Consider the following 25,021-nt stretch of genomic DNA (forward strand, 5'->3'; position numbering starts at 1 on the left):
AGCACGTAACAGGGAGCCGAAAAGGTTGGCGGCTTGATGGGCATTATTTCCCATGCGCTCAATATTCGAGTTAGTTGTAGGTCACGTAATCAAACGCGAATGGGACGGAGAGCACGCGCCTTCTCCTCTAGCCCTGCCGTAGCTGTGAATGACTGTGCGCGGCTGACGCTTATGGGGCCCGCGTGCCATATCTAATTGTTGGTAATCGTTGGTGGATGTGCGATAGAGCGAACAGGCAGCATTCCAACAAGCAAAAGGATGACCGTTTATTTCACAGTGCTCTTATATAGACAGGGATCACCTGATCCGTAACAAAAGGAATGCGCGCACTGGGTGCGCACTGATATGCGACGTCACGCTATAACACTTCTTCCCTCTTAGATTAATTTCGAAAGTCACTGGTTGCTATCTGTTCGGGGGATGTCGCACACGGGCACTACGACGAAGAATTGGCAGCTCGGCTGTAGGTGCAGGGTCTGGCTGGTTCGAAGAGCCGGGGGCAGCTGTTCCGGGCGTGGGTGATTCAGGTACCGGAAGCTGCTGATTTGCAGACTCTTTCGCGCCTGGAACCCCGATAGGTGGCACGGCGACTGGCCCACTAGACATCGGAGCAGACGGATGAGCTGTGTCTTCCGAGGCTGTAGGAGCAGTTTGTACTGGCGGAAAGCTTGAGGAACCCGAGCTTGCGTAGCGGGCTCTGATGTGGTCCACATGTGTAAATCGCAAAGCCTGCGACACTTTCACCAGATAGGTAACGGGACTAACAACTTGTGTCACGACACCATCGTCCCACGACACGCTTTCACCTCGCACAGTTTTCACCCACACAGCATCCCCCACAGAAAAACATAGAGGAACCCCACGCGACACATCATGGGTTTCATTCATGCGCTGTTGCTGCTCCCGCATGGAACGCGTAAAATCTGGTTTAAGCAAAGAGAGCTTCACCCGTGGCTGTCTTTTCAAAAACAATTCTGCCGGGGTCTGGCCAGTGGTACTGTGTGGAGTATTCCGATAACTCATAAGATAGCTGTCCAAACACTCCAGGAAGGAATGCTTCTTGTGACTAAGTCCGTCATGTAAGACCTGCTTCAACAGAGCTTGTTTGGTTGTCTGCACTAAACGCTCGGCCGCTCCGTTAGAAGCGGCATGATACGGTGGCGTCTTAACATGCCTTACACCATTCACACTCAAGAAGGTTGAGAACTCTTCCGAAATGAATTGCAGTTTATTATCACTCACCAGTACCTCTGGTAGACCGTAAGCTGCAAACACACAACGTAACTTTTCAATGGTTTTGTTAGCAGTAGTGGATGACACAGGCCAGACCTCGATCCATTTCGAGAACACGTTGACGAGGACTAACAACGCCTGGGAGCCCTTTACAGCATAGTCCACGTGCACGCGTTGCCAGGGTTTTGTGGGATAATTCCATGGCGGCAAGGGAACAGGTGAAGCCGCGTTCTGAACGGCCTGACACACCCGACACTGTCGAACGTAGCTCTCAATCGAAAGGTCGAGACCCGGCCACCACACAAAGCTTCTTGCGAGCGCTTTCATGCGGCTAGCTCCCGGGTGGTCGTCATGCAATTGATGCAAAACCATTAGCCGAAGCTTATCAGGTATGATCACCCGTGATCCCCATGTTATGCATTCTTGCTCTACTGATAGCTCATCGCGACGTGAATAAAATGGTCTCAACTCTTCGGAGCACTGCGAAGGCCAGCCATTTAGAATGAAGTGTGTCACGCGAGATAAGGTGGGATCACGTCTGGTAGCTTTAGCCACGTCATCAGATTTTAGTGGCATGCTGTCAAAAAGCAAGAGACACTCGGGAGGCTCGTCGGCCGCTACAATAGGCCGTGGTAGCCTGGACAGAGCATCAGCCACTTCAACGTTTCTTCCTTTTCTATATTTTAGTTTATACCTATATGCTGCCAACGTCATTCCCCATCTTTGCATTCGAGCTGCCGCAAGGGTAGGCACAGATTTGTCTTGGCCTAATATTCCGAGCAGTGGCTGATGGTCTGTGTAAAGAGTGAACTCTCTTCCATACAAGTAGCGGTGAAATTTTTTTAGCCCAAACATCAGTGCTAATGCTTCCCGCTCACCCTGAGCATAGTTCTTCTCAGCTGATGTAAGTGTTCTAGACGCAAACGCCACTGGCCTCTCGTCCCTCTGCAGTCTCATGAAAAAGAACAGCACCCAAACCATAGGACGAAGCATCACATGACAGAGCAATTGGTTTCGCTACGTCGTAAAAGGTGAGCACAGTACTCTTCACAAGCAACTGCTTCGTAGCAGCAAAAGCTTCGCTACACTCCCGTGTCCACGACCACTTTTCGCCCTTGCGCAACAGACGATACAATGGTTCTGCCACGCAGGCAATGTTGCTTAAAAACGTTGCGTAAAAGTTTAACATGCCTAGATAAGCCTTTAGCTCTGTTTGACAAGTTGGCTCTGGCGCTTCCGTGACCGCTTTTATCTTTTCTTCCGTGGGATAGATACCGTCAGCGCACACGGTGTGACCTAGATAAGTCACGGTGTCCTGAAAAAAACGACACTTTTCTTCTTTCAGAGTCACGTTGTAATCATTAAGCCGCCGCAGGACTAGTTCCAACGTCTTTTCGCAGTCGGTGAAGTTTTTTCCGGACACATTGACGTCATCTATGTAGCAACCTACGTGCGGTATGCCCTTGAGCACCTCATCCATGAATGACTGAAAAATGGCTGGCGCGCTGGCTACACCAAACGGTAACCGCCGGAACTCGAAAAGTTCCATGTGCGTATTAATAGTTAGCAGTGGTCGGGACTCGGTAGTGAGCGGAATCTGCTGATACGCGGCTGAAAGATCCAACACACAAAACACCTTGCCACCCCCTAATGCAGAGTACAAGTCTTCCGGACGAGGCAATGGGTAGTGGTCGGTCTTTACCACGGGATTTATTTTTACTTTGTAGTCCCCGCACAATCTCAGCGAGCCATCTTTTTTCTGAATCACAACCACTGGCGTTGCCCAATCGCTTTGCATCACGCGGCGTATAACTCCGCTTTTTTACAGCCTTTCCAGCTCCTTTTCTACGTTATCTCGTAGTGCATATGGAACGTTTCTGGCCTTGCCAAAGACTGGCGTACAGTTCTGTTTAAGAACTATTCTTGCTTGGTAGTTCTTTACTACTCCGGGTTGCTTAGAAAACACCCCTGGGAACTTTTGTTTCACTGCTTCCACCTTGCTAGCGTCGCTTACATTTACGGACAACACACTTTTCCAGTCAAGCCCTAGCATCTCGAGCCAATTTCGCCCCATCAGCAGTGGAAGCTGTTTGCCGTGATCTTTGACAATGATAACTGGCAGTCGTAAAGCCTGGTTTCCGGTCGTAACGATAACGTTGCATTGCCCCTTCACTGGAACGGGTTCCCCAGTGTATGTTCTTAGGGTGACTCGCGATGGCTCGCACTTGACATGAGGAAATGCGTTCAGCCTAACACTCTCAGGAATTAGGGTTACAGCAGCTCTCGTGTCAATCTGCATGCAGATGTCTTTCCCTTCTACGTTTACTTGCACTTCGTATCCAGAACGAACTGTGTTAATAACATGGTACACATCTAATTCAGAGTCACTATCACAGCAGTCCACCGCGTTCGCAGTCTTTAGTTCTCTGCACTTGCTGGGACACATCTTCTGTAAATGGCCGATTTGTGAACAGCTGTGACACTGGACATTCTTATACCAACAAACACTAGCGGCATGCGCCTTGCCACATCTTTCGCAGACTCGCTTGACGTCCTTGAATTTCCGAAGCTTCAATTTCTTTTCAGTTCCCTGAACTCTTATCGCCATGGCATGCAGCGTCGCTTCCTTGCCTTCTGCATGCAGTAACGCTGTTTGTCGCGCAGCCTGCTCCCGGTCCAAGGCTATCTTGCACGCCTTTTCAAAGGTTAAACTGTCTTCAGCAAACAAGGCGAGTTGCGTTTCTTCGCGTCTTATGCCTGCCACTAATCTGTCTCGCAGTGCGTCTTGCAGGAACAGACCGAAATCGCACTTCCTTGCTAAATGCTTTAAGGACACTATGAAGACCTCGATGCTTTCTTGTTCCTCTTGTGCTCGCCTGTTAAATTTGCATCGCTCGGCGAAGACAGAACAGCTTGGGCTATAGTGCTTCGTCAACAGCACTGTCACCTCCTCAAAGGATTTGTCCCCAGGAACGGCGGGTACTACCAAACTTTTGAGCACCTCGTACGTTCGTGGTCCTATCACGCTCAGAAATACGGCCAGCTTCTTTTCCTCTTTGATATTGTTTGCAGTGACGAAATGCTCAAAGCGTTCTAAATAGGATTCAAAATTCTGCTCCTTCTCGTCGTACTCGTCTAGCTTCCCCAGTCGCGCTATTTCCAGTGAAGTGACTGTATACTTTTCGGTTCGCTCTCCCGATGACTGCGTTGACTCGTTGCTGTGGTACCGACGATTTCAACGGTTCCGGGCCAGGGCTGCCGCCGCCTTCCTTTCCGTGGCTGTCGACCGCCGACTGTCTATGATACTGCTTCCGTACTGAGCTAGTGGAAGCGGGCACATCCCATCCTCGTCACCAGTGCGATAGAGCGAACAGGCAGCATTCCAACAAGCAAAAGGATGACCGTTTATTTCACAGTGCACTTATATAGACAGGGATCACCTGATCCGTAACAAAAGGAATGCCCGCACTGGGTGCGCACTGATATGCGACGTCACGCTATAACAGATGCAATGATAAAGGGCAACCAGGGATGTCTGCTAACTTCATGCCTGCTGTCTTCCTTGCTGGGCTGTTTTTCTGCGCCCCTAGTGTTGCAGAGTTAAGAGACAGAGGTCATCGCAGACCACTCACAGAGGCCGTCAGTAGTGGACGTAAAAATAGACAGATAATGATGATGAATCTAATTTTCGGAGTTGCAGTGAATCGCGCGGCTGTACGAACCGTTTGCCTCCGCTGCCGGCGTTCTTCACGATGCTTGCTTTGTAAAAGCGAGTGCTCGAGGTACTCCAGTGAGGTATTTACAGGTTTACATGGTCCATGCTTATATGTCTACTATGTCCACTATGCTTACTATTTTAACTTTAGGTGAATGTTTACTGCAATTTATATGGCCACTATAACTCGTGTAAGGGCCACACTTTTCTGTCGCGATTTTGACGAGCGTTCCATGGGACCGAGCCGTGTGACCTCATTTTTCCAACTACGTGTAGGAAATCCGCCGTAAACCTCCGCGATCGCCTCCTCTCGACATCCAGTAGCGACGCGCGAAAGTACGCTGCGCGCGACAATTCGCTGTTGAGCCCGATCAGAATGAATGCACGGGACGCAATTGCTTCTCAGTTGGATGTCTTTTTTTTATATTGGCTGTCAAGTTATGGGTGCAGAGCTTACACGGGTGCGATCCTTGCACGGATTTACACGGTAAGAATCTTCCTTCGTGTAATTATCTTCTACTTCGCTATCACTAATACTGCTTTGCCTTCCCGGCCAAACTGCACTCTTTCTTATTTTTTTAGTACTTTGAGTCCGAGTATAAGCGCTGCTGCGCACGACTTCTAGACTTCTATTTATTCTCATTTTGAGTGAATCCAGCCTGGCATCATTTCGGTTACTGACTGAATTCTATATACAATTAAGGTGTTTCAGCGAACAGTTTCCAAAATTTTTAAAGGTGGCTTGTGGCAGATAGTACAATTCTAGTTTGTGAGCTCGTCTACTCGAAGAGGCGGGCATTACTTGTAAAAAAAAATGAATAATGGACTAATTAACAAAATTAACCAATTAGGTTTTTAGCTAATTACCTTGTGGCCCATGTTGCAATTTACAAATTCTAGCCATGCAGTGTGGATCCACTTTGAACTAATTCTCAGGCAAACACCAGTGTCGAGATATTAATTCTCTAACTTTGCAGAGAAATACATTGGCGTGCCAGTAACTTTCTCAACAAAACGTTGTTTTATGCAAGCACAAAAGTATGAAAAGAACAAATTATGGGATTTTACGTGCCAAAACCACGATCTGATTATGAGGCACGCCGTAGTGGAGGACTCTGGAATAATTTAGACCACCTGGGGTTCTTTAAGGTGCACCTAAATCTAAGTATACGGGTGTTCTAACATTTCGCCCCATCGAAATGCAGCTGCCGTGGCCGTGATTTGATCCCGCCACCTCATGGTTAGCAGTCCAACACCATAGCCACTAAACAACCATGGCGGGTAAGCACAAAAGTAACTGGAACGCCAATGCATTTCTCCACAATGTTCGGGAATTATCTCGAAACTGGTGCCATCCTGAGAATTAGTTCCTAGAGCATCCGCCTTGCGAATTCCACGGCTAGAATTTGTAAATTGCAACACGGGCCATAAGTTACTATGTTAAAAACCTAATTGGTGATTTTTTTAATTAGTCGATTATGCATTTCAATTTTTTTTGCAAGTAATGTCCACCTCTTCGAGTAGACCAGCTCATGAACTAGAATTGTGCTATCTGCCACAGGCAACCTTTAAAATTTTTTTGAAAGTGTTTGCTGAAACACCCCGTATTTATGGCCTCTGCATGCAAGAAGCGATGTTTCCATCCCTAACGCGTAAAAGTTGTAAATAATTAAAAGAGCTTTTTTTTTATTTTATTTTGTCGGCAGTCGTTGGCATTGCCTACTGGAAAGAGAATCAATATTGAGACACATGTCACTCACGTGCTTTTCACACACCGTTGATAGAAGACTCTACCGAAGGGGTCACTGAAGTCTGCAGGTTTTTTTCAGGGTCAAAAAAGCACGCAATGTAATTTGAAGTGAGGTGAACATACATCAACATATTCATTTTCTAGGTATAGGCTATCCATTTAGTTAGCTACCTCCTTCTCTTTAAAAAAAATATAATAAACTTTGTCCTTTCTATATATTTAAATATATTGTGTCTGTGCGTGATTGTGTCAGTGGAAATTTTTTAAAAATGTTAAAGTGAGGAAACACGGATGAGGTAGCCGCCGATGGTGCTTCTAATGCGCTTGTCCTCCTATTGTCAGAATTTGCCGAAATAAAGCAAAAGTATAAATTAAAAATGTCAGTTTCGCCCTAAGGGTGAAGCAATGAATGCGATGGCAACACAGCAATGTCATACGAAGTAAGGTGAGCGGCTTTGGTACCAATATGAATTGTAGTAAACATGAGCTGATTAAGTAAGCAGGTGTGCTGCGACGTAAGTAGACCGACTTGAAGAGAGACTCGATGACCACGAGAAGGCGCGTGTGAAACGGTGGTGTTGATGAGAAGCGCTTCCCGTGGGCAGCGCCTGCGAAGGGACACACCTGTAGCACTGCACTGCCGATCCGGGCAGCATTGCATGTGTAGCGTGCGTTGGAAAATGTGGCCCGACTATTACTAACTGAATGAAGAAGCGTGGTGTGAGTGCGCACAAACAAACATGAATAGATCACACTGAATGACTGCAGACGACTGTCAAAACGCTGGCAGCAAGCGCATACGCCGCAGCGGGCGAAGGTACGTGTGGTCTATCGCTGCAACGGAAACTGAGCGGTGAATGCACAGCGCATACAAAGGTCAGAGCCATGTGGAGATAAGAGAGGGTGCGGGCGAGTGACGAGCACGGTTGTTGGCAGAGTAGAAGGGCGCCCCCCCCCCCCCCCCCACTCGCTGCGGCGCTGGCTTCCCGCTTCCTTGCTTGCGCGTGGGAGATTGAGTGCGTTCGTTCTCCGTGATAGCGTGCGTCCCCGCACGCTTCCGCTCGGGCATACGGCGCGCGGCGAAAATTTTATCTATAATGAACCTCACGGCAACGACGACGCCGATGGCAGAAATCCGGTTGAAGTGTCCATGTAATTGCTATCGCAATAAAAGCCGAGCACGTCCGCGCGAACAATGGTGCCGTAAGCTCTTAGCCACAACAAAAGTGAAAACGTGGAGGCACCGCAAGAGAATCCTCAAGTTATGTGGGTAACAGAACTCCGGTAATGACATTTTAGGGGCGGGGGCTCAGCCCCCCCGGGGAAATTCCGGAGGGGGCTCCAGCCCCAGAGCCCCCCCGTAGTCGGCGCCTATGGTACTGTCATTTATCACATGACCCAGCATGGTCTTCATGGTGACATTAATTGTCTTGGCACCGAGGCAAGTCAACTCGACAATCTAGAATGGAGAACTGGATTTAGTCACGGGGTGTCATTGCAGTTCTGCTTCCAAGAGCACGTTGGCAAACTGTTAGAACAGTGATAACATTCTAGTAATATTACACTTGCATAAAATCAAAACCTGTGTTGTAATGCTAATGGAAATCACTCACCAAGGCTTCTCGTTTGCCATCAGTGAGATCGGTGTCGAATGCCTTGGCTGTGTCAACAGATCCTAACGGCTCAGTCAGAACTGCTGGTGGGCTGCTATCTGCTGGCCTCTCTCTTGTGTAGCGTTTGGGTATGGGCTAGTTGCTATTCCATTGCAAAGACAAGCGCTCACCGAAACTAGGTTCTATTAAATGATAGCGAAATTTATTTAGGTGCATTATGTGAGCAAGCATGAACGATACCTCTCTTAATCAGTTTTGAATGGGCTGACGCATAGGATAATAGAGGCTTATTGGCATGGGGCTCGTACATCCAGCATACGTGATGCCGAATCAAGGATAGTCTCAAATAAAGAAACCTAAGTTGTCCATTCTCCGGAAGTTCATGTGTGAGTGAGAGTGTACTTACTCTCTGGTGCTTATCAAAGTTGGCAGCATGTTGATTTCTGTTTATAATAATAATACAAAGTTTATTTCTCTTTCACGCAGTACAAAGCAGTACAGGGAAGAGGGGACGCTGGGCAAAAAGCTGCTAAAGGCAGCTTGAGGGAGCACCCAGTGCCCCAGGTACACATGAACAGCAATGGGTGGGCATATACAAAATTTACATGCAACATTTCACAACAGAAAAGCAATATATAGCGTGTTCATACACTACAAAAAAAGAGAGAGAAAGAGAAAAACTGAAATACATAATGTCAGGCTAAACTATCTTGCAATATATTAATTCATGCCTATTTACAATGTAAGAGGACTTGTTTCAAAATCCAAAAACATGGATGATAGCTGATTTCGGGATGTATCTTCTAAACATACATTATTTTCAGCAGGTATGTTCAGATAATAGGACACATTGTATGATAAGGACTGTTTGCGATATAAGGTGCGGCAAAACGGTAGACGCCAAGGCAAGTGATGTCTGACATTGTACACTGGTGTATAATGATGGAGGTTCAACGCTGTTAGTAAAGGTTCGTTATTTGTTATAATTGCATTTTTATGCATACACAATAATTTGAATGGATACAAAGCATGAATCCTGAGAATACCATACTGTTTAAAGTATGGGTGAGTATGGTAGATTTGCAATTAGCCTGATTGCCCGTTTTTGGGCAACTACTAGCTTCTGTGTATTTTGTTTTGTTGTTGTGCCCCAAACAGTTAAGCAATAACTCATAATCGGAAGTAAATACGCGTTATAGATGAGAACCTTTACCTTCATTGGCAGAGTGTATCTATGCTGGCACAGAACACCGTTTATAAGTTTCATTTTCCTTCGCACATTATCTATATGAATGTCCCAGCTTAGAGTTTCAGTGAACATCACACCAAGGCATTTGACGGCTGGCACGATTTCGATCTTACTGCTGCCTAACATGAGGTCGAAATTTGTTTGGATAGTTTTATTCTTTGGACGGAATATTATAGCATTGCTTTTCTTGGCATTTACTTTTAAACAATTATTTTCAGACCATACGCGTAAGTATTCAAGAAACTGGTTTCCTTGCATCGATAAATCACTTTCATCTTTACCAGCTAGTAGCATCGTGAGATCATCGGCGTAAGCTATTAAAGTAACAGGCAAGGGTGCAAAAAATATGTCATTCATATAGATATTGAACAATAAAGGGCCTAAAATACTACCCTGTGGGACTCGAGACAAAATACGTTGTAAGCGGGATGACCTGTGATTAATAACTACCATTTGCATACGGTGTTTCAGCGATTAATGACAGGCATACTCCTCTAATTCCATAATGACTTAGCTTATGTAGCAACAGACTATGATTGATTACATCAAATGCTTTCGAGAAATCGATATAAATTCCAAGCACAATTTGTCTTTCTTCAAAAGCATTTATTATTAGCTCTTTTTGCTTAATTAATGCAATTTCTGTTGACCTCTCTTGCCTGAAACCATACTGGCTGTCGGACAGCACGGAGTGTTTTACTAAGAATTTATTTAATCTAGCATATATAATTTTCTCTAAACCCCTGGATAGTACAGGAAGAACCGAAATCGGTCTATAATTGGCTAAGTCTGTTGTATCGCCGCCCTTGTGGATAGCGACAACCTTGGCAATTTGCATTTGTTTAGGAAAAATTCCGGAAGAAAGGGTTAGGTTGTAGATACTTGCCAATACTGGCGCTAGTATATTAATCACAAACTTGAAGGGTTTGATTTGAAAACCGTCTTTGTCCTCCGCTTTACTAGTTTTCAGGTTTGTGAAAACGGTTATTATTTCCTGTTCTGTTACTGGTAGCAAGAACAAAGATGCTGAAACACTTGGTGTATGATAATCATAATCTACGGGACCAGTGACAGTACAGCAAAGGGCGCTTGTAATGTTGATAAAAAAATCATTGAAGTGATTCGAAAGGTCTTCATTAGCAATGACTCTTCCATCCTTCGTTATACTATCAATGCGAGTTTTAGTGCCCAAATTCAAAACTTTTTTTAATTGATACCAAGAGTTGCATTCTCTGTCGTTTGGCAAACTTGAAAAAACATTAGTGAATTATTCAAGCTTTGCGGTACGTAGTTCCTTGGTCAGTTGATTGCGGAATTTTTTATACTTTTCTAGTTTAGCGAGATCCCGAGATTTCAAAAACTGTCCGTACAATTTTTGCTTCTTCTTTATTTTGTACAGTAATTCCCTTGAGATCCAAGGCTTCTTAGCTCTACGTTTACGTGGACGTACTAGAGGGAAGCACTTATCATAAATTGCCTTGATTTTAATTATTAAAGCATCATACGCATCGGTAACATCCTCTAAGGAAAGTACATCATCCCACGTCATTTCGCTCATCCCCTCGAAGAAACGGTTAAGAGCAGTGATGTCGATTCGCCTATAACATGGCAATGGCCCTTCTGTGATATGATAAGAGCTATGCGCAGGGAAAACGCAAAAACAGGCAGGTGGTCGCTTATGTCGGACAGAATTGTTCCAGCACTTGAGCCATGCGTATCAGTGTTAGTGATGATGAGATTAATTGACGTTGCAGTCGAGCAGGTGATGTGCGTTGGTACATGAACAAGGCTGGAAAAACCGTAACTATCGAGCAATGTCAAAAGTTCTTCTCTTGGCGTAGTTGCACTGATCATAGCAACATTAATATCGCCGGCAAGGAATAAAGTATTTTCATTCAATGATGCATGGTCTAAAAGACTTTCTAAAACAGGCAGTAATTCATCCAAATTCCCAGTAGGTGGGTGATAAACCACACTGAACAAACACTTTCCGCCCTCAACTGTTAGAATCTCGTAGTCTGGAGTGGATTTTGTGAAGTTGTGGTCTACTGTTACGCTTAGCTTCTTCGGAACCTGTATTGATACACCACAACCTCTGCGACCACACCTATTAAGGACAAAGTGGTTGTAGTCCTTAAGATTTAGACAACTGGATTCATCATGGTACCATGTTTCCGTAAACATGATGACATCGAAAGAAAACATGAGATCTTCAAACAATACTTGTATTTCTTGACTTTTGTTATTTATAGAGCGACAATTCAAATGAAAAATTTTCATGCAATTTTGTGCCTGTTTGCAGGCTAGTTCATTTATTGCCGAGGAGGTAAGGAGGTGGTGACAAGCCATAATGAAGCAAAAAGACAGGTCAGTAGGTCAAGTTATCACGATTCACTAGTCGGAGGTCATCTTAGCAATGTCATCAATGGTATGAATTTTCAGCAACGTACCGTTTTCACACTTACGCGCATAAATCTGGCCATCGCGCACCCAGACAAACTTCCAATTGGTCTCCCTTTTTTTGCCGATGGCTTTGCCAAGTAGTCGCTTGCGTTCAGGGCACAAATGCTCGTTGATAAAAACTGAGCTATGCGTCTGAAAGCCGAAATCTTTGGAAAATAGCCGGGCCTTCCTCGCCTTCTCGAGAATGGCGTCACGCTTCCGTCGAGAGGTGGATAGTACGATTATGTTTTTGCAGGCAGAATTGCCTGGTACGGCAGTTCTATGCACCACATCGATGTCAGTAGGCGAGATAACTTCGCCGATCTTATCGCCAAGCTTTACCATGATTTCCTCCAGGCTTTCGTTGGCATCTACGGGTATGCCTTTTATTTCAAGATTCGCATTCCGCAAATACTGCTCGCACTGCACTAACCGCTGTTCATGCATTTTTGCCCTGGCAACAAGCGACTCACACTGTTGTTTCAAGCTGGCATTATCGGTCTTTAGTGATTTATTCTCGTCTATGGTTGTCTTGAGGTCAGCTTTCATTTCCTCGTAGCTTTGATTAATGAAAGTAAGGCTGGACTTGATTTCTCTCAGTTCATTGTGAATATCGCACTCAAGAGTCCTTAAAAGCCTTAAATTCTGCCTTAATTTCCTTCTTCAGGTCCTCAAGTGCAGTTGCCAGTTCCTTGCTCATTTTAGACATTTTTTTCGTGAACAAAGCAAAAAAAAAACTCAAATATTACTAACAGTCAGCTATTCGCAGCAGCAGCGGTGTGGCAGACGTTTAACACAAACGGTTACAGTGGACATGAAAAACTAAAACCAAAACACCAACCTGCAGCAAAGAGAGAAAGGCGGCTGAGTTCTGGGACGTGCACCGTGCTGCTCACACCGCTGCTGCCATGTGAAGCGAAGCGCTGCATTGAAGCAGTATTTGTAGCCGTAGGCTTGTCGACGTCACGGTGACGCTGCAGGCTGTCTTCTTGATGGCGCCAGCGCACAATTGTGTTCGATCTGCCGATCTGAGTCTTGATAAAGCGCTTGCACATGGACTGGGACCGGCACTTGAGCGTCAGCAGGCAAACTGCAGCAAAGACAGAAAGGCGGCTGAGTTCTGGGACGTGCACCATGCTGCTCACACCGCTGCTGCCATGTGAAGCGAAGCGCTGCGTTGAAGCAGTATTTGTAGCCGTAGGCTTGTCGACGTCACGGTGATGCTGCAGGCCAGGCCGTCTTCTTGATGGCGCCAGCGCACAGCTGTGTTCGATCTGCCGATCTGAGTCTTGATAGAGGGCTTGCATGTGGACTGGGACCGGCACTTGAGCATCAGCAGGCAAACTGCAGCAAAGACAGAAAGGCGGCTGAGTTCTGGGACGTGCACCGTGCTGCTCACACCGCTGCTGCCATGTGAAGCGAAGCGCTGTGTTGAAGCAGTATTTGTAGCCGTAGGCTTGTCGACGTCACGGTGACGCTGCAGGCTGTCTTCTTGATGGCGCCAGCGCACAGTTGTATTCGATCTGCCGATCTGAGTCTTGATAAAGGGCTTGCACGTGGACTGGGACCGGCACTTGAGCGTCAGCAGGCAAACTGCAGCAAAGACAGAAAGGCGGCTGAGTTCTGGGACGTGCACCATGCTGCTCACACCGCTGCTGCCATGTGAAGCGAAGCGCTGCGTTGAAGCAGTATTTGTAGCCGTAGGCTTGTCGACGTCCCGGTGACGCTGCAGGCTGTCTTCTTGATGGCGCCAGCGCACAGTTGTGTTCGATCTGCCGATCTGAGTCTTGATAAAGGGCTTGCACGTGGACTGGGACCGGCACTTGAGCGTCAGCAGGCAAACTGCAGCAAAGACAGAAAGGCGGCTGAGTTCTGGGACGTGCACCATGCTGCTCACACCGCTGCTGCCATGTGAAGCGAAGCGCTGCGTTGAAGCAGTATTTGTAGCCGTAGGCTTGTCGATGTCACGGTGACGCTGCAGGCTGTCTTCTTGATGGCGCCAGCGCAAAAAAATGTGTGCCTTATTATGCTCGTAGTTGTCAGCATGAGTTTCTGAAAGTCCAATTGAAGGATAAAAGCGTAGCAGTTTGGGCGAGTTGGTATGTCATGACTTTTAAGCTTGTAGCACAGTTCAGAACGAGCAAAAATTTCTCTGTCTATAAAATCTGTCTATCCTCTCATGCTGACCCAGTGGCGCAAGCTGTCTACCAGCTTGGGCCACTAGGTATGCACTGGTGGTCGGGATTCCGTCATGGTCTTTTCATCGTTATCATTCCAGCTTCGTGATCTAAGTGTCATCATGCCGTTGTCATCACTATGCCGACCCAGTGACCCAAGTATTCTAATAGCTTGGGCCACTACTTACATGCTCGTGGTCGTGATGCCGCCGTGGTCGCAGTATCGCCGTCATTCCAGCTTTGTCAACACCTCCTAAAAATTCTTCAGGCCTTGCACATCACGTGACATGACGTCAGTCACGTCATCACTCCCCGTCCGACTGGTCGTGTGGCAGTGCACCGCTTCCAGCACTCCTCTCGCATTGAGGCAGCTGTGTTGCTATATCGCACGCAGTTACGTGAAGAAACTACTCTCTGCAGTGTTGTTTTCTCTTACGTTTCACTGTCTTCCAAGCAGACATAGCGTAGAGTATTGCTATATAACTTGCACAGAAAAGTGACACGGAAATGTGGTAGTAAAGGCGAGTTTATTCGAAATTTGCGCAGCAAATAAAGAGCACAAGGTAATACTGTATTTACTCGAATCTAATGCGCACTTTTATTCCGATAAAACAGGTCCAAAAATTTCGTGCCATATAGCCATCGGCATTTCAAAATGGCAACCTCGCAGGCGCGTCGAGCCTAGCTACCGTAGCTTCCTCCGTGTGCTGCAGTACACGTGCTTAGGCAATAGTCTACCGTCTGTCTTCACGTTCTCTGTGTCTGCTCTATCAGCATGAAGTACCGAGTTCATCATGATGCCGCATTTTAAAGGAAAGTGATCATGTGTGCGCAGACGGACGTAAATCGGGCCGCATCACGGGCGATCGGAGAAGCCGAAACTTGCGTGCGGGGCTGGCGCAGACAGGACAGGATTTTCGCCAACAAAGCAATGCGGAACGATTTCAGTGGACCGAAGCGAGACGTATTCTGCGACGATCCACTTCGGTGATACGATCGCCTTGGCCCTATCTTGAAAGCAATCTGCGATGGGGAAAGTCCGCCATGCGCCGTGTTTTCGCCGCATTGAAGCGAGAGGCATGCTAGCACGAAGGTCAAATCGCTCGCCGCACTTCGTCACTCCAGCGTTTTGACAGTTCGTTTCCGTGGTCAACGAGCGAGATGTACTCATGTTTGCTTGTGCGCGCGTAACACCGTGCTTGTTAATTTATGTAGTAAGTGAATGTTTGCAAGTTTATACGACCGATAAAACTGCTATCCTTACTTCGTATAGCGGTCTACTAATTTGCTATCGCATTCGATGCTTCGCCTTTCGGGCGAAACTGCGACTTTTTTTGTTCATCGTAACTTCAGTGCATCGGGAGGAAATCTGTTTTTCTAAATGACAGAAAGTTGTCTTTCTGTTTGAAAGCATGAGGTGCGCGGTACTGTAAAGGGACCTTTTTTTTTGTCATCACGGAAAACGGGTGCGCATTAGAATCAAGTAAATACGGTACCTCAAGAATACAAATACATAAAAATACATGACAATTACGAATGATGCAGGAGCATATTATTTTGGAGCAACGGCTTGCAATGTTCGTGCTTGTTCAACAGCTTTTGCATCTGTTGATTCAGTGTCAGGTGACAAGTGAAATGAGGAGCAGACATTTCGTACAGTATTTGGATGCGGAATCTCAGAAACCAGAAACTTGTATGCGTGAGGAGATATGGGATGCGGTGTACAAGCAACCACCATGGTTTTGGAGGAGTACTGCAACCGCTGTATTCCAAGTAACGCCGCTTGTTCTCTTAAGAACCGATTTGTTCCTTTCTTGTTGTCAATGGCATCTTGTTCACGTTGTTCAAGAAGGCTAACGACGACATCAGCAAGACCTTTTAAGGAGCATTTGTCATCGATAATGCTCTGCAATCTATTCAAAATGTGAATCAGGACATTCACATTTCCAGTTTTTTCTGGCACTACGTAGTCGCCTATGCGACCTAACGTGGTGCCGTGAAAACATACACTATTCAGGTGACTGAAAACCGTAATGGATGATAGCAAAATAACATACTCTCATTTACAATGCGTATTTAAAAACAAGGCACAGTTGGGGCGGTGAAATACAGTCCGCTCATTTGGCTTCGATACATTCTCCACGCATTCCCTAAATTGAAGGGACAAAAATGAACGTTTGGTTTCTTCATCGCGATAGAAAGCTGCAGTTTCTGCGATGGCGCAAGCGAGGTCAGCCACTTCTCAGTGCGTTTTCTTCGTTTCCGGGCATGCTCTAGGCGAGGGGTCATTCTTTGACAAGTGGGAAGGACATCTAGGGAACAGTGTAGGTACAGATCCTGAACGCAGGCACGGCACATTCAAAGGAGCCTCTAGCACTCTCCCTGTCATAGAATCTGTGTTGGTTAACTTGTTCTCAAGGCATGACTCAGTGAAATGCAACATGCACACCTGCATACCAACAGCGGTTACAGCACGTCAATAAAGCTCTCCATGTATATGAACATTGTACAAGCGTGTCGCTAAATGTTGTAATCAGGATGATTACATCATGAACTAGAAATGTGATGCGATGATGCCATCCAATTCATTCTCACCTTGTTGTTTTCCGTCGGGAAAAAATACTTTCTGGGAATAGCGCTGAGCCACTTCTTTGCACTTTGTCCTTTTGGAAAGAAAATACTGGAATATTTTTTCCCTGTCTTGTAATTAGTTGAACACACCGGCACACAACATTTGTTGGGCATGTCAGAAGCTTCATGCGATAGAATGGCCGCAATAAAATGCACTGCAAACACAACACACAGGAAAATGGCTCGGGAGAGCGCAGAGGAGGGTGCAGGCTTGAAGAATATTCAGGAGGTGTTGGCTTTGTCATCCAACTTATGTTGTGTCATCATCATCGTCATATACTCGTCATCTCATTGTCTTCATACTGTTGTCATGCCATCATCGCCCTACTGTCGTCATGATTGTCATACCGTTGTCGTGATGTCATTGCGGTAATTGAATATCATCCCTCTCTCGTCACGCAGTCACCGTCATACCATTGTCGACATGGTCTTTGTTATGCTGTCATTTTACCACCTTCATCACTTCAGTAATGTCCTCCCATTTCGTCATGCCATCGTCATCATACCACATTTTTTATTCCATCGATGTCAGTTGTTTGTCACTCTGTCGTAATTATGCATTCCCTATTTGTTATTATGCCGCTGTTGTCATGCCATCATTGTCATTGCTTCGTTGTCAGACAGTCACTGTTATGCATCCTTTGCCGTGCCGTCTTCGTCCTGCTGTTGTGGTCGGGCCATCGTCTTCACTCCAGCTTCGTCACCAAACTTTCGTGATGCTGTGGTCGTCACAGCATTGTCATCGCACCGTCCTCGTGTTGATATTACGCCATCGTCATTGCGTCGTCGCTAAACAGTCATCTTTGTGCATTCGTTGCCATACCGGGGTCATGATTCTGTCACATTCATTCCATCGTCATCATACTAACTTCGACAATCGACTCTCATCATGCTGTAATCGTCACACTGTCATCATCATACATTCCATTGTTGTTATGCCGTTGTAGTCATACCGCCAATGTAAAATCATCATCATTCCTTCGTCGTTCTTTCATAGGTAACTATGCAGTTGTCATTCAATTGTAATTATGCCGCCGTTGTCATTCCATCATCGTCATTGCATCATAGTAAGAAATTCACTATCATGCGTCTGTTCAAAAAATTCACTATAGAAGTCCTGTGCTCATGTGCGCAGCTTTTGTTCGGCGCTTAACTTCCTTACGGCAGGGCGACCGAAAACGGCGGATATTGCCTCCTTGAAAGCAGACCAGTTCTCAAATTCAGATTCATGGTTTGTATACCACAGCTTCGCCACGCTAGCCAGGTAAAAGTTCACGGAACTCAACTTAGCAGTGTCATCCCTCTTGTTGGGTCCACAAACTTTTTTGTAGGACGACAGCCAGTCCTCAATGTCCTGGTCTTCCGTGCCCGAAAATACCTGGGGTTCTCCCTGTCGAACCAGGCCGGGGCTAATGGCGGCCGCGAGAGAGGGCATCTGTTGGGCAGCGTCAGCTTGCATGGTTGAGTGCAACATGCGGGATCGGAGTTCCAGGGTGCCGGCGTTGTGTGTACCCAGCACAATCCACCAAATGTAGAGAGGTTTATTGGGCGAGTCTAACAAAGAGGCGGTAGCTCGGAAAAGTACGCAGGGAGAACAAGATGGTGGTGTTCGAACGCCGATCTTGTGCCTTCTGCTCGTGATGATGATCGCTGAGCCCGGGATGTCATTGTCCTCGTTCCTTCATTATATTATTAATATCAGCATAAAACTTTGGCAACTGAAAACATACTCACAAAACACCTGTGGCTTAGTTTCCGCACGTTACTGATTAAGAGCCTGGGAAGTACTCGATGCCTCTTGCAGGGGCGTAGCCAAAAATTTTATTCGGGGGGGGGTTCATCGGCCCGACCGGGGGGGGGGGGGGGGGGCAAGCGTCTGCTTTCCTCTACGTGACATGATCGATAATAAATATCGGTAGTTTAAGCAGACTCTATGCATGTATATCAAAGACATGGGACCCCTCCCCCCCGTCGCGTGTGAAGAAATTAGGTAAAAAGTAATGTAAGCTTAGTAAAATACAGTAAGTACGACAGGTACAGTGGGCGTTTGGAGCAACCGTCTCTCATCGCGCCACTGAATGGACCAGTCTTCGAAAACGCATCATTGAGACGACCCGCCCGATCGGAGAAGACATCATTAATTGTTAATCTCCGTTAAGCGTAGATGGCGTCGTCCTCGTCGGGGTGAAGTGCGTTTCACAGGTCAAGGACGGCTATACATGTGAAAATGCACGTGTTACCAGGCTATACCTACTCCCATAGCAATAGCTTGTTCGCTGCGTCTTTGCGCTAGAAAACTTAAATACGCGCAAAAATGAGTAATGCTTTTTTTACGAAGCTTTCGTCGCCTTGCATTTCCTGCGGCAAGTGCATGGGCCGCTGTGTCTTCCGCTGTGTGCGAGCGTGCAGCCGTCATTTGCCTTTACGTCAACAGATTCAGAATTGTACAGAATATTTCACCGCACTGCAGAGTTATGACATGTGTACGCATTTTAAGTAGTGCGTGCGAGTCATTTCTGCTTCACTTAGGCCGGTGCAAACAGGAAGCGGCCTTGTACCTCACAGAATCTCGACTGATTGGTGTACTAGTGATGCAGGAATGAACTCCGGTCTTGTTCAGTGCATAGTGCACATAATCAATTTCTCAGGACGCGTGAACTCCGACGAGAACTGTCAGCGCCTGCAACAAGAGTTTACTTACGCTGTACTGCGCACAGCAGTAATCCATGCTTGTCGGCTGTCTGTTTCGTGCATTCTGTTGCGAGTCGGTGGAATTTCACTGCTGGCATCAACCCTTTCGTGTGTACATTGCTGGTTTGGGATTCCACAACACAACAGCAACTACCAGCCTTTCGTAATTGCTGGTTTGGGATTCAGCAACACAACAGTAACTACCAGCCTTCCGTAGGGGCGCAATCGCAAACGAGAAACGTTTTGCGCTGCAGACTATGGCTACGTTCACACTTGGGAAGCGGCAAGCGGGCGGAGAGGCCAAAGCGGGCGGAGAGGCCAAAGCGGCCGGAAAGGTCAAAGCGGCCGGAAAGGTCAAAGCGGCCGGAAAGGCCAAAGCGGCCGGAAAATCTTTTCCGCGCATGTCCAAGTTCACATTTGTTTTGCTACCACTGCGGCCGCCGCTGCCGCTTTCGTCCACATCCATCTAGTCTGCTTACGTTTGTCGGCCTAGTGGCGCTCATTATCGCATTATTTCGAGCGGTATGTTCATTCACTGACCCACTCGTCATCAAAAGTGATCATCTTGCGCAATTTCGCGTGTCATCTGCGACCTTCGGTAAGTTCCTCGTTGGCGTTCCGTAATTCTCCTCACACGGGCGCGGTAGGGCTGTGTCACAGGTTGCTGCCTAGGCGTGATTATATTTCTTTAATAGCTTAATAGCTTTTATTTACAAGTTGTAATAACATTTCATCATTTCGTATTGTCGGCACCTCCAGGACACGAAAGCGGCAACGGGAACACCAAAGTTAAAACCCGGGCTGGCCCTTGTGTTGAAGCTCGCCGAAGCCTGCGCGTCCTACGTGAGACCTACGCTCCCAATCTATCGTCGCGAAGAGAAAAGCACCCCGCGACTTCTGCAACATACCGTGCACGTGCGAGGAGAATTATGGAGCGCCAACGAGGAATCTGCCTAACTATTATATATGTCTTCCATGGAAGTGGAAGAAGAAATGGCTTTTATACTTCTACCTAGTTGTTTTCTAGAAATGGACAATGAATAAACGGAAGACAAGAAAACCTCGGAAACGGCAGTGGTGGGTTCGCCTGGCTTTGCAAAAGCGCGAGAAGTTGGGTCATGCCAAGGCTTCGTTGCCGCACCTCCGGTCACGCGACATTGAATACTATCGTGAGTATTGCTGACAGTACGTTTTATAGCCACTCTTATCGTAGAGCAAGGGCTGGTTCTTGATCGCGTCGATCAGCATTACAGCCTACACTTTTGGTGCCATGTTCAATTTTACGACCGGTTGTTTACATGCTAGTGTAGCTTCCAGTGAAGCAGAACGACTTTCCGACGCGTTTCCGCTTCGCCAAGGCGAAAAAAATCGGCCCGACACCGATTTGGCTCGCCGCCTGTTTTTCTGCCTGTTTTGCCGCCTAGGCGGGCGGATTTTTGCAAGATTTTGCCGTTTCCGCCAGCTTCGAGACCAAGTTCCTACGCGAACGCGGTCAACCGGCACCTGAAGGGAAGCGGTGGAAATGTATACCGGAAATTTCGACCACCTGGGGACTTTAACGTGCACCTAAATCTAAGCAAACGGGCCTCGAGCATTTTCGCCTTCATCTAAAATGCGGCTGCCGCATTTGTTGCTTCATTTGTTGCGCATTTGTTGTTTCAGAATGCGGCCGCCACATTTGCGCCCAAAACTTCACAGAGTGTGAAGGCGTTGACAAACACCATGACAGTCTTTTTCCATGTGCAGACATGATTCACTGTAAATTACCAACCCAAACAGAAGCGCCCAGGAATGAAAGTGTGAAAGTAGCACCGGTTTCTTGAAATATGTCAGCGCGAAGCGACGAGAGCAAAGGGTGGGTTAGGGGGGGGGGGGGTGCAAAAAATTTCGGGGGGGGGGGGGTTTGAACCCCCCCAACCCCCCCCTTGGCTACGCCACTGGCCTCTTGTTTTACTTTCTTGAAGTCATATTTCTTGTCAGATCGAACCGCCTCTAAAATATCTCGGTCTGATCGCATGCACTGGCAGAACTCTTGGCAGGTTTGCTCATAGCTTGCGTTTACCAATGTTTTAGCCTTGATCAAATCCACACTGCATCAGCTTGATGAGCTGGCGCGTGATGCGACGGCGAAAGTGGTCGTCTCCAAATTGTTCACCTGACGTGTGCGTGCCACTGCCAACCAACCGGTGGTAAGACGCAACGACGCGCGCATGTGCAACCGGGCGCTCACGTCTTGGGGAACGGTGCGCGCAGTCGGCACCAGAAGTCGCCGCCGTGAACCGCACGGCTAGCTGACTTTTTTGCTTGGAGTGGTTGCAGCTAACACATCCTCAAACAGGGTGGCCAGATGCAGCTGAACTCAAAGCACTTCCGAACAGTAATAATAAATTGTGAAATGCGGGACATTGTTGAAGATTTTTGTTTCTTTTGCAGGACGTGGGACAATAGCCCTCAATGCGGGACGGGTGGTCACCCTAGGTGTGCTTCATTTCATCCCACTGTACCTGAGACATTTTATGCTTTTTTCAAAAATCCTTCCTAGACATTTATCCAAATCCTTACATAGCAAAAAAGGCAGCTGCAGAATGTTAGGGAAGCACCCTTCCGTAATCTGATGTACCTGCAACTTTTTTTGCTACATTATGTGAAGAAAGTAAAGGAGGAGGGAATAACTGTATGTCAAGTTTAACATGGACACCTCATAGTGGAGACTGCTTTTCTCTAAACATACAACATTCATTTAAGCATGTGTTCGAGCCAGAATGGACATTCTACTTTTTGAGATGTGGCTATTGTACAAGACACAAAGGAAACAATACAAATCCTCATTCCACCTGAACCTCCATACAAATAGCTGAAACAAATAATAGCAGCAGCTTTGCATGATCTTCAAATCAGCGCATGCTCATGCCATACCAAACAGATCTTCCCGCCATGACCTTCGCGCAAGGTAGGTGCACCGCTAAAGGAAAAATAATATGCCCGAGCATCCCTCTAAGAACATATTCGTGCCATAATTAAGAACTGCTTGATTATTAGTTCAACCTGAACCTACTTACAAATGGCTCGCAATGAACTTAATGCTCCTTGAAAAAGAAGAGGGGGGTGGGAAGCTTTCCTCAAGCATCCACTTATGTCTGTACTGTAACAAACGGCTATTCAAGGTACGGCTGTCCTACAAATATAACGTATTGCTGCTTGGGCCTTGGCTACTTTGTTTATGCCTGTTGTGGTAGAGAAGACGCAAAATAAAAATTGCTAACTGACCAGGCAGGAGAGATTGTCCACTTCCGTACGCGACATCCTCTTTGCATGGCCGACCGGGGGTTGACGCATCCAAACAAAGCTTCCGATTTCACCAGCGCCGGTCCCAGCAAATTATTGATGACTAGCCTGCTCAACTCATCCAGCAATTCAGTGAACCATTGGCCTCTTCAGATGAGGCTCGTCTCTGAGCCTCAGCGGGCATGATGTTCCTTTCCTTCCACAGTACGGCTGCTCTCTCAGGCCATGAATGTCGGGGTAATCGAAGGTTGCTTGGTGCCCACTTAATCGTGCAATGTTTGGGAGTGAATTGTCCAGCTCCATATCCATATTCAATTGCCTGCTCCAACTACAGATAGTTTGTGTACCCTTGTACCTAGCTTCTTTGATGCGCAGCATGTTTTCATGCGACTTTAAACTCTCTGCAACTTCATGGTCTGACATGCAACTGTCGAGTTACAAGCGACGCAGGACGCCTCCCTGCTGTGCAAATGGAGCAAGGAGTACTGCTTCGTTACCGAAGCGGGGACTGGTGGCTTCGAGGACTTTCTGTGCTGCAAGTGCAGGATGAACAACCGCTTGAATATCAAAGGCTCCCTGGTGCTAATGGCTGTAGGTTTAGTTGACTGTCATAAGGCACTTGACCGCATCCATGGCCTCATCCACAGATGCGTCCTGTGGTGTCCCGACGTTGAAGAAATACTGCTTCACAGAGGCATGGCTGAGGCGTGATGACTCCATGTGTGGTGCTTGTGCAACACACAGTCCACCCTGTGTGCCACTAAAGATGTAGAAGAGATGTGACGGCGGCTGTACGAGCCGTACCGTCGTCCCTGATCAGAAGGGCGAAGGCGGCGAGCCGAGCAACGGCTGCGATGACCAGCGTGGCTGGCTTTTGGAACGACACTGCGCGTGCCGAGCTTGCGCCCCGAGCACGCGCTGCGCTTCTTTATTTTTCACTTCCACAGCCAGCGCCAAGGCACCGGCTGAGAGCGCCGACCAAAGCGCTCCGCGCTGCGGCGTTGGTGGGCGCTACAATGTGATTGTGGTTACTTTTATAATGTGGTGCTCAGCTTTACTGGTTTGATGTCATTTCTGCCACAAGTACTGGTACTTTAATTATATAGCTCATTTTAGTGCGCGTTCCATAACCATCCATCTTCTTAATTGTTTGTTTCTTGCAACTTACGTTGATTGTTGTATGTGCAGTATGTTTCATAATCAATATTAATATTTATGAGACGCTTCGGTGATGCTTTTAACTGCAGGAGTCGTATAGAATATTTTGCCATCTTCTCCGAATACACCAATAACTGCTCAGAACTAGCATTCTTTCTTCTCCGAAAAGTAAAATGTCGCTTCCATCGCTTTTCCATCGCATTTTTAAGGAATGTGTACAATGTTCTTAGTAGAGTTAAATTGAAAACTTTCTTAAACAGTGTACTAATGTCAAGGAGCACCATGTTTGCAATGAACATGTTTTTTTTTTACATTTTATTCATTATGGTCCAAGCCAAAAGCGTCACGCAAAAGGCTCATCTTTTCTGCATGCATTTGCTCCCGCCGCTGCATCTTTTCAAGTCGTCTTTCTTCTTTATTGCTGTCCCTCTGCCTTCTGCTTCGCTCTGTGCTCTACAATCTCATCTACCTTCTCCAAGAATGCAGCCATTTGTAGCATCCGGACTGTACTTGGCCGATTTTTTCTGCCATCATCTCGGGGCTGCTGCTGCTGCTGCTGCTGCTCAAGGGAATCAGCAGCAGTCTCTGTGGCACTAATAGCTGAACTTGCAGGGCTAGACGTGCCAAGGCAGACGACTGTGATGCTGGTGAATGTGGATGTGTCCTTCTTGACACCGCGCCGTTCACGTTCCCTCACCACCTCTGGTTCCAGGCTGTCATCGAGCCACCTGATCTTCTCCAGCTCATCTTCATAGGGGACCTCAGTTCGAGAATTGTCCGATATTTTATTTTCGATGGCTGCTACATTTTTCCTCTTTAGCACTGTCTTGTATCTCCTGCACCACTGCTCTCCGCTCTTGGTCGCGGCAGTTTTTTTTTTTCAAACAGTGCTTTTTTTGTTTTTGAGATATTTTAGAGGGCCTGCAATAGGAGGCCCTCTAAAAAAGGGAAATAAGTGCCATACAAATTGAGCAGCAACTTTGTCTGCCCGCTTGTCCATTAACACCCTGGAGCTGAAACGTTCAACAGCAAAATAAATTTTTCAACATTCATCACCATTTCGCTTGATGTACCCAG

General features: G+C 46.8%; 1 protein-coding gene across 1 annotated transcript; it reads right to left on the reverse strand.

Moving 5' to 3' along the window:
- Positions 1-395: 395 nt before the first annotated feature.
- LOC119444700 (uncharacterized) lies at positions 396-8,331 on the reverse strand. The gene is made up of 4 exons (XM_049664707.1): positions 8,312-8,331; positions 3,161-4,451; positions 2,112-2,178; positions 396-697 (listed from the first exon to the last, which is right to left on the reverse strand). Exons 1-4 carry the CDS (start codon positions 8,329-8,331, stop codon positions 396-398), a joined length of 1,680 nt encoding a protein of 559 aa, XP_049520664.1.
- Positions 8,332-25,021: the final 16,690 nt, after the last annotated feature.

The sequence above is a fragment of the Dermacentor silvarum genome, chromosome 3, assembly GCF_013339745.2.
Source record: "Dermacentor silvarum isolate Dsil-2018 chromosome 3, BIME_Dsil_1.4, whole genome shotgun sequence".
Lineage (NCBI taxonomy): Eukaryota > Metazoa > Arthropoda > Arachnida > Ixodida > Ixodidae > Dermacentor > Dermacentor silvarum.

What these genes read in the sequence shown, in the direction of transcription:
- LOC119444700 (XM_049664707.1), bottom strand. Translation starts at nt 8,331, where the DNA reads ATGGCAAACGAGAAGCCTTG. An exon ending in GAGTAGTAAAGAACTACCAA is followed by an intron (nt 2,179 to 3,160) that starts GCAAGAATAGTT and finishes ATGAGACTGCAG; the next exon opens with AGGGACGAGAGGCCAGTGGC. An exon ending in TGAGAAGAACTATGCTCAGG is followed by an intron (nt 698 to 2,111) that starts GTGAGCGGGAAG and finishes GGACCACATCAG; the next exon opens with AGCCCGCTACGCAAGCTCGG.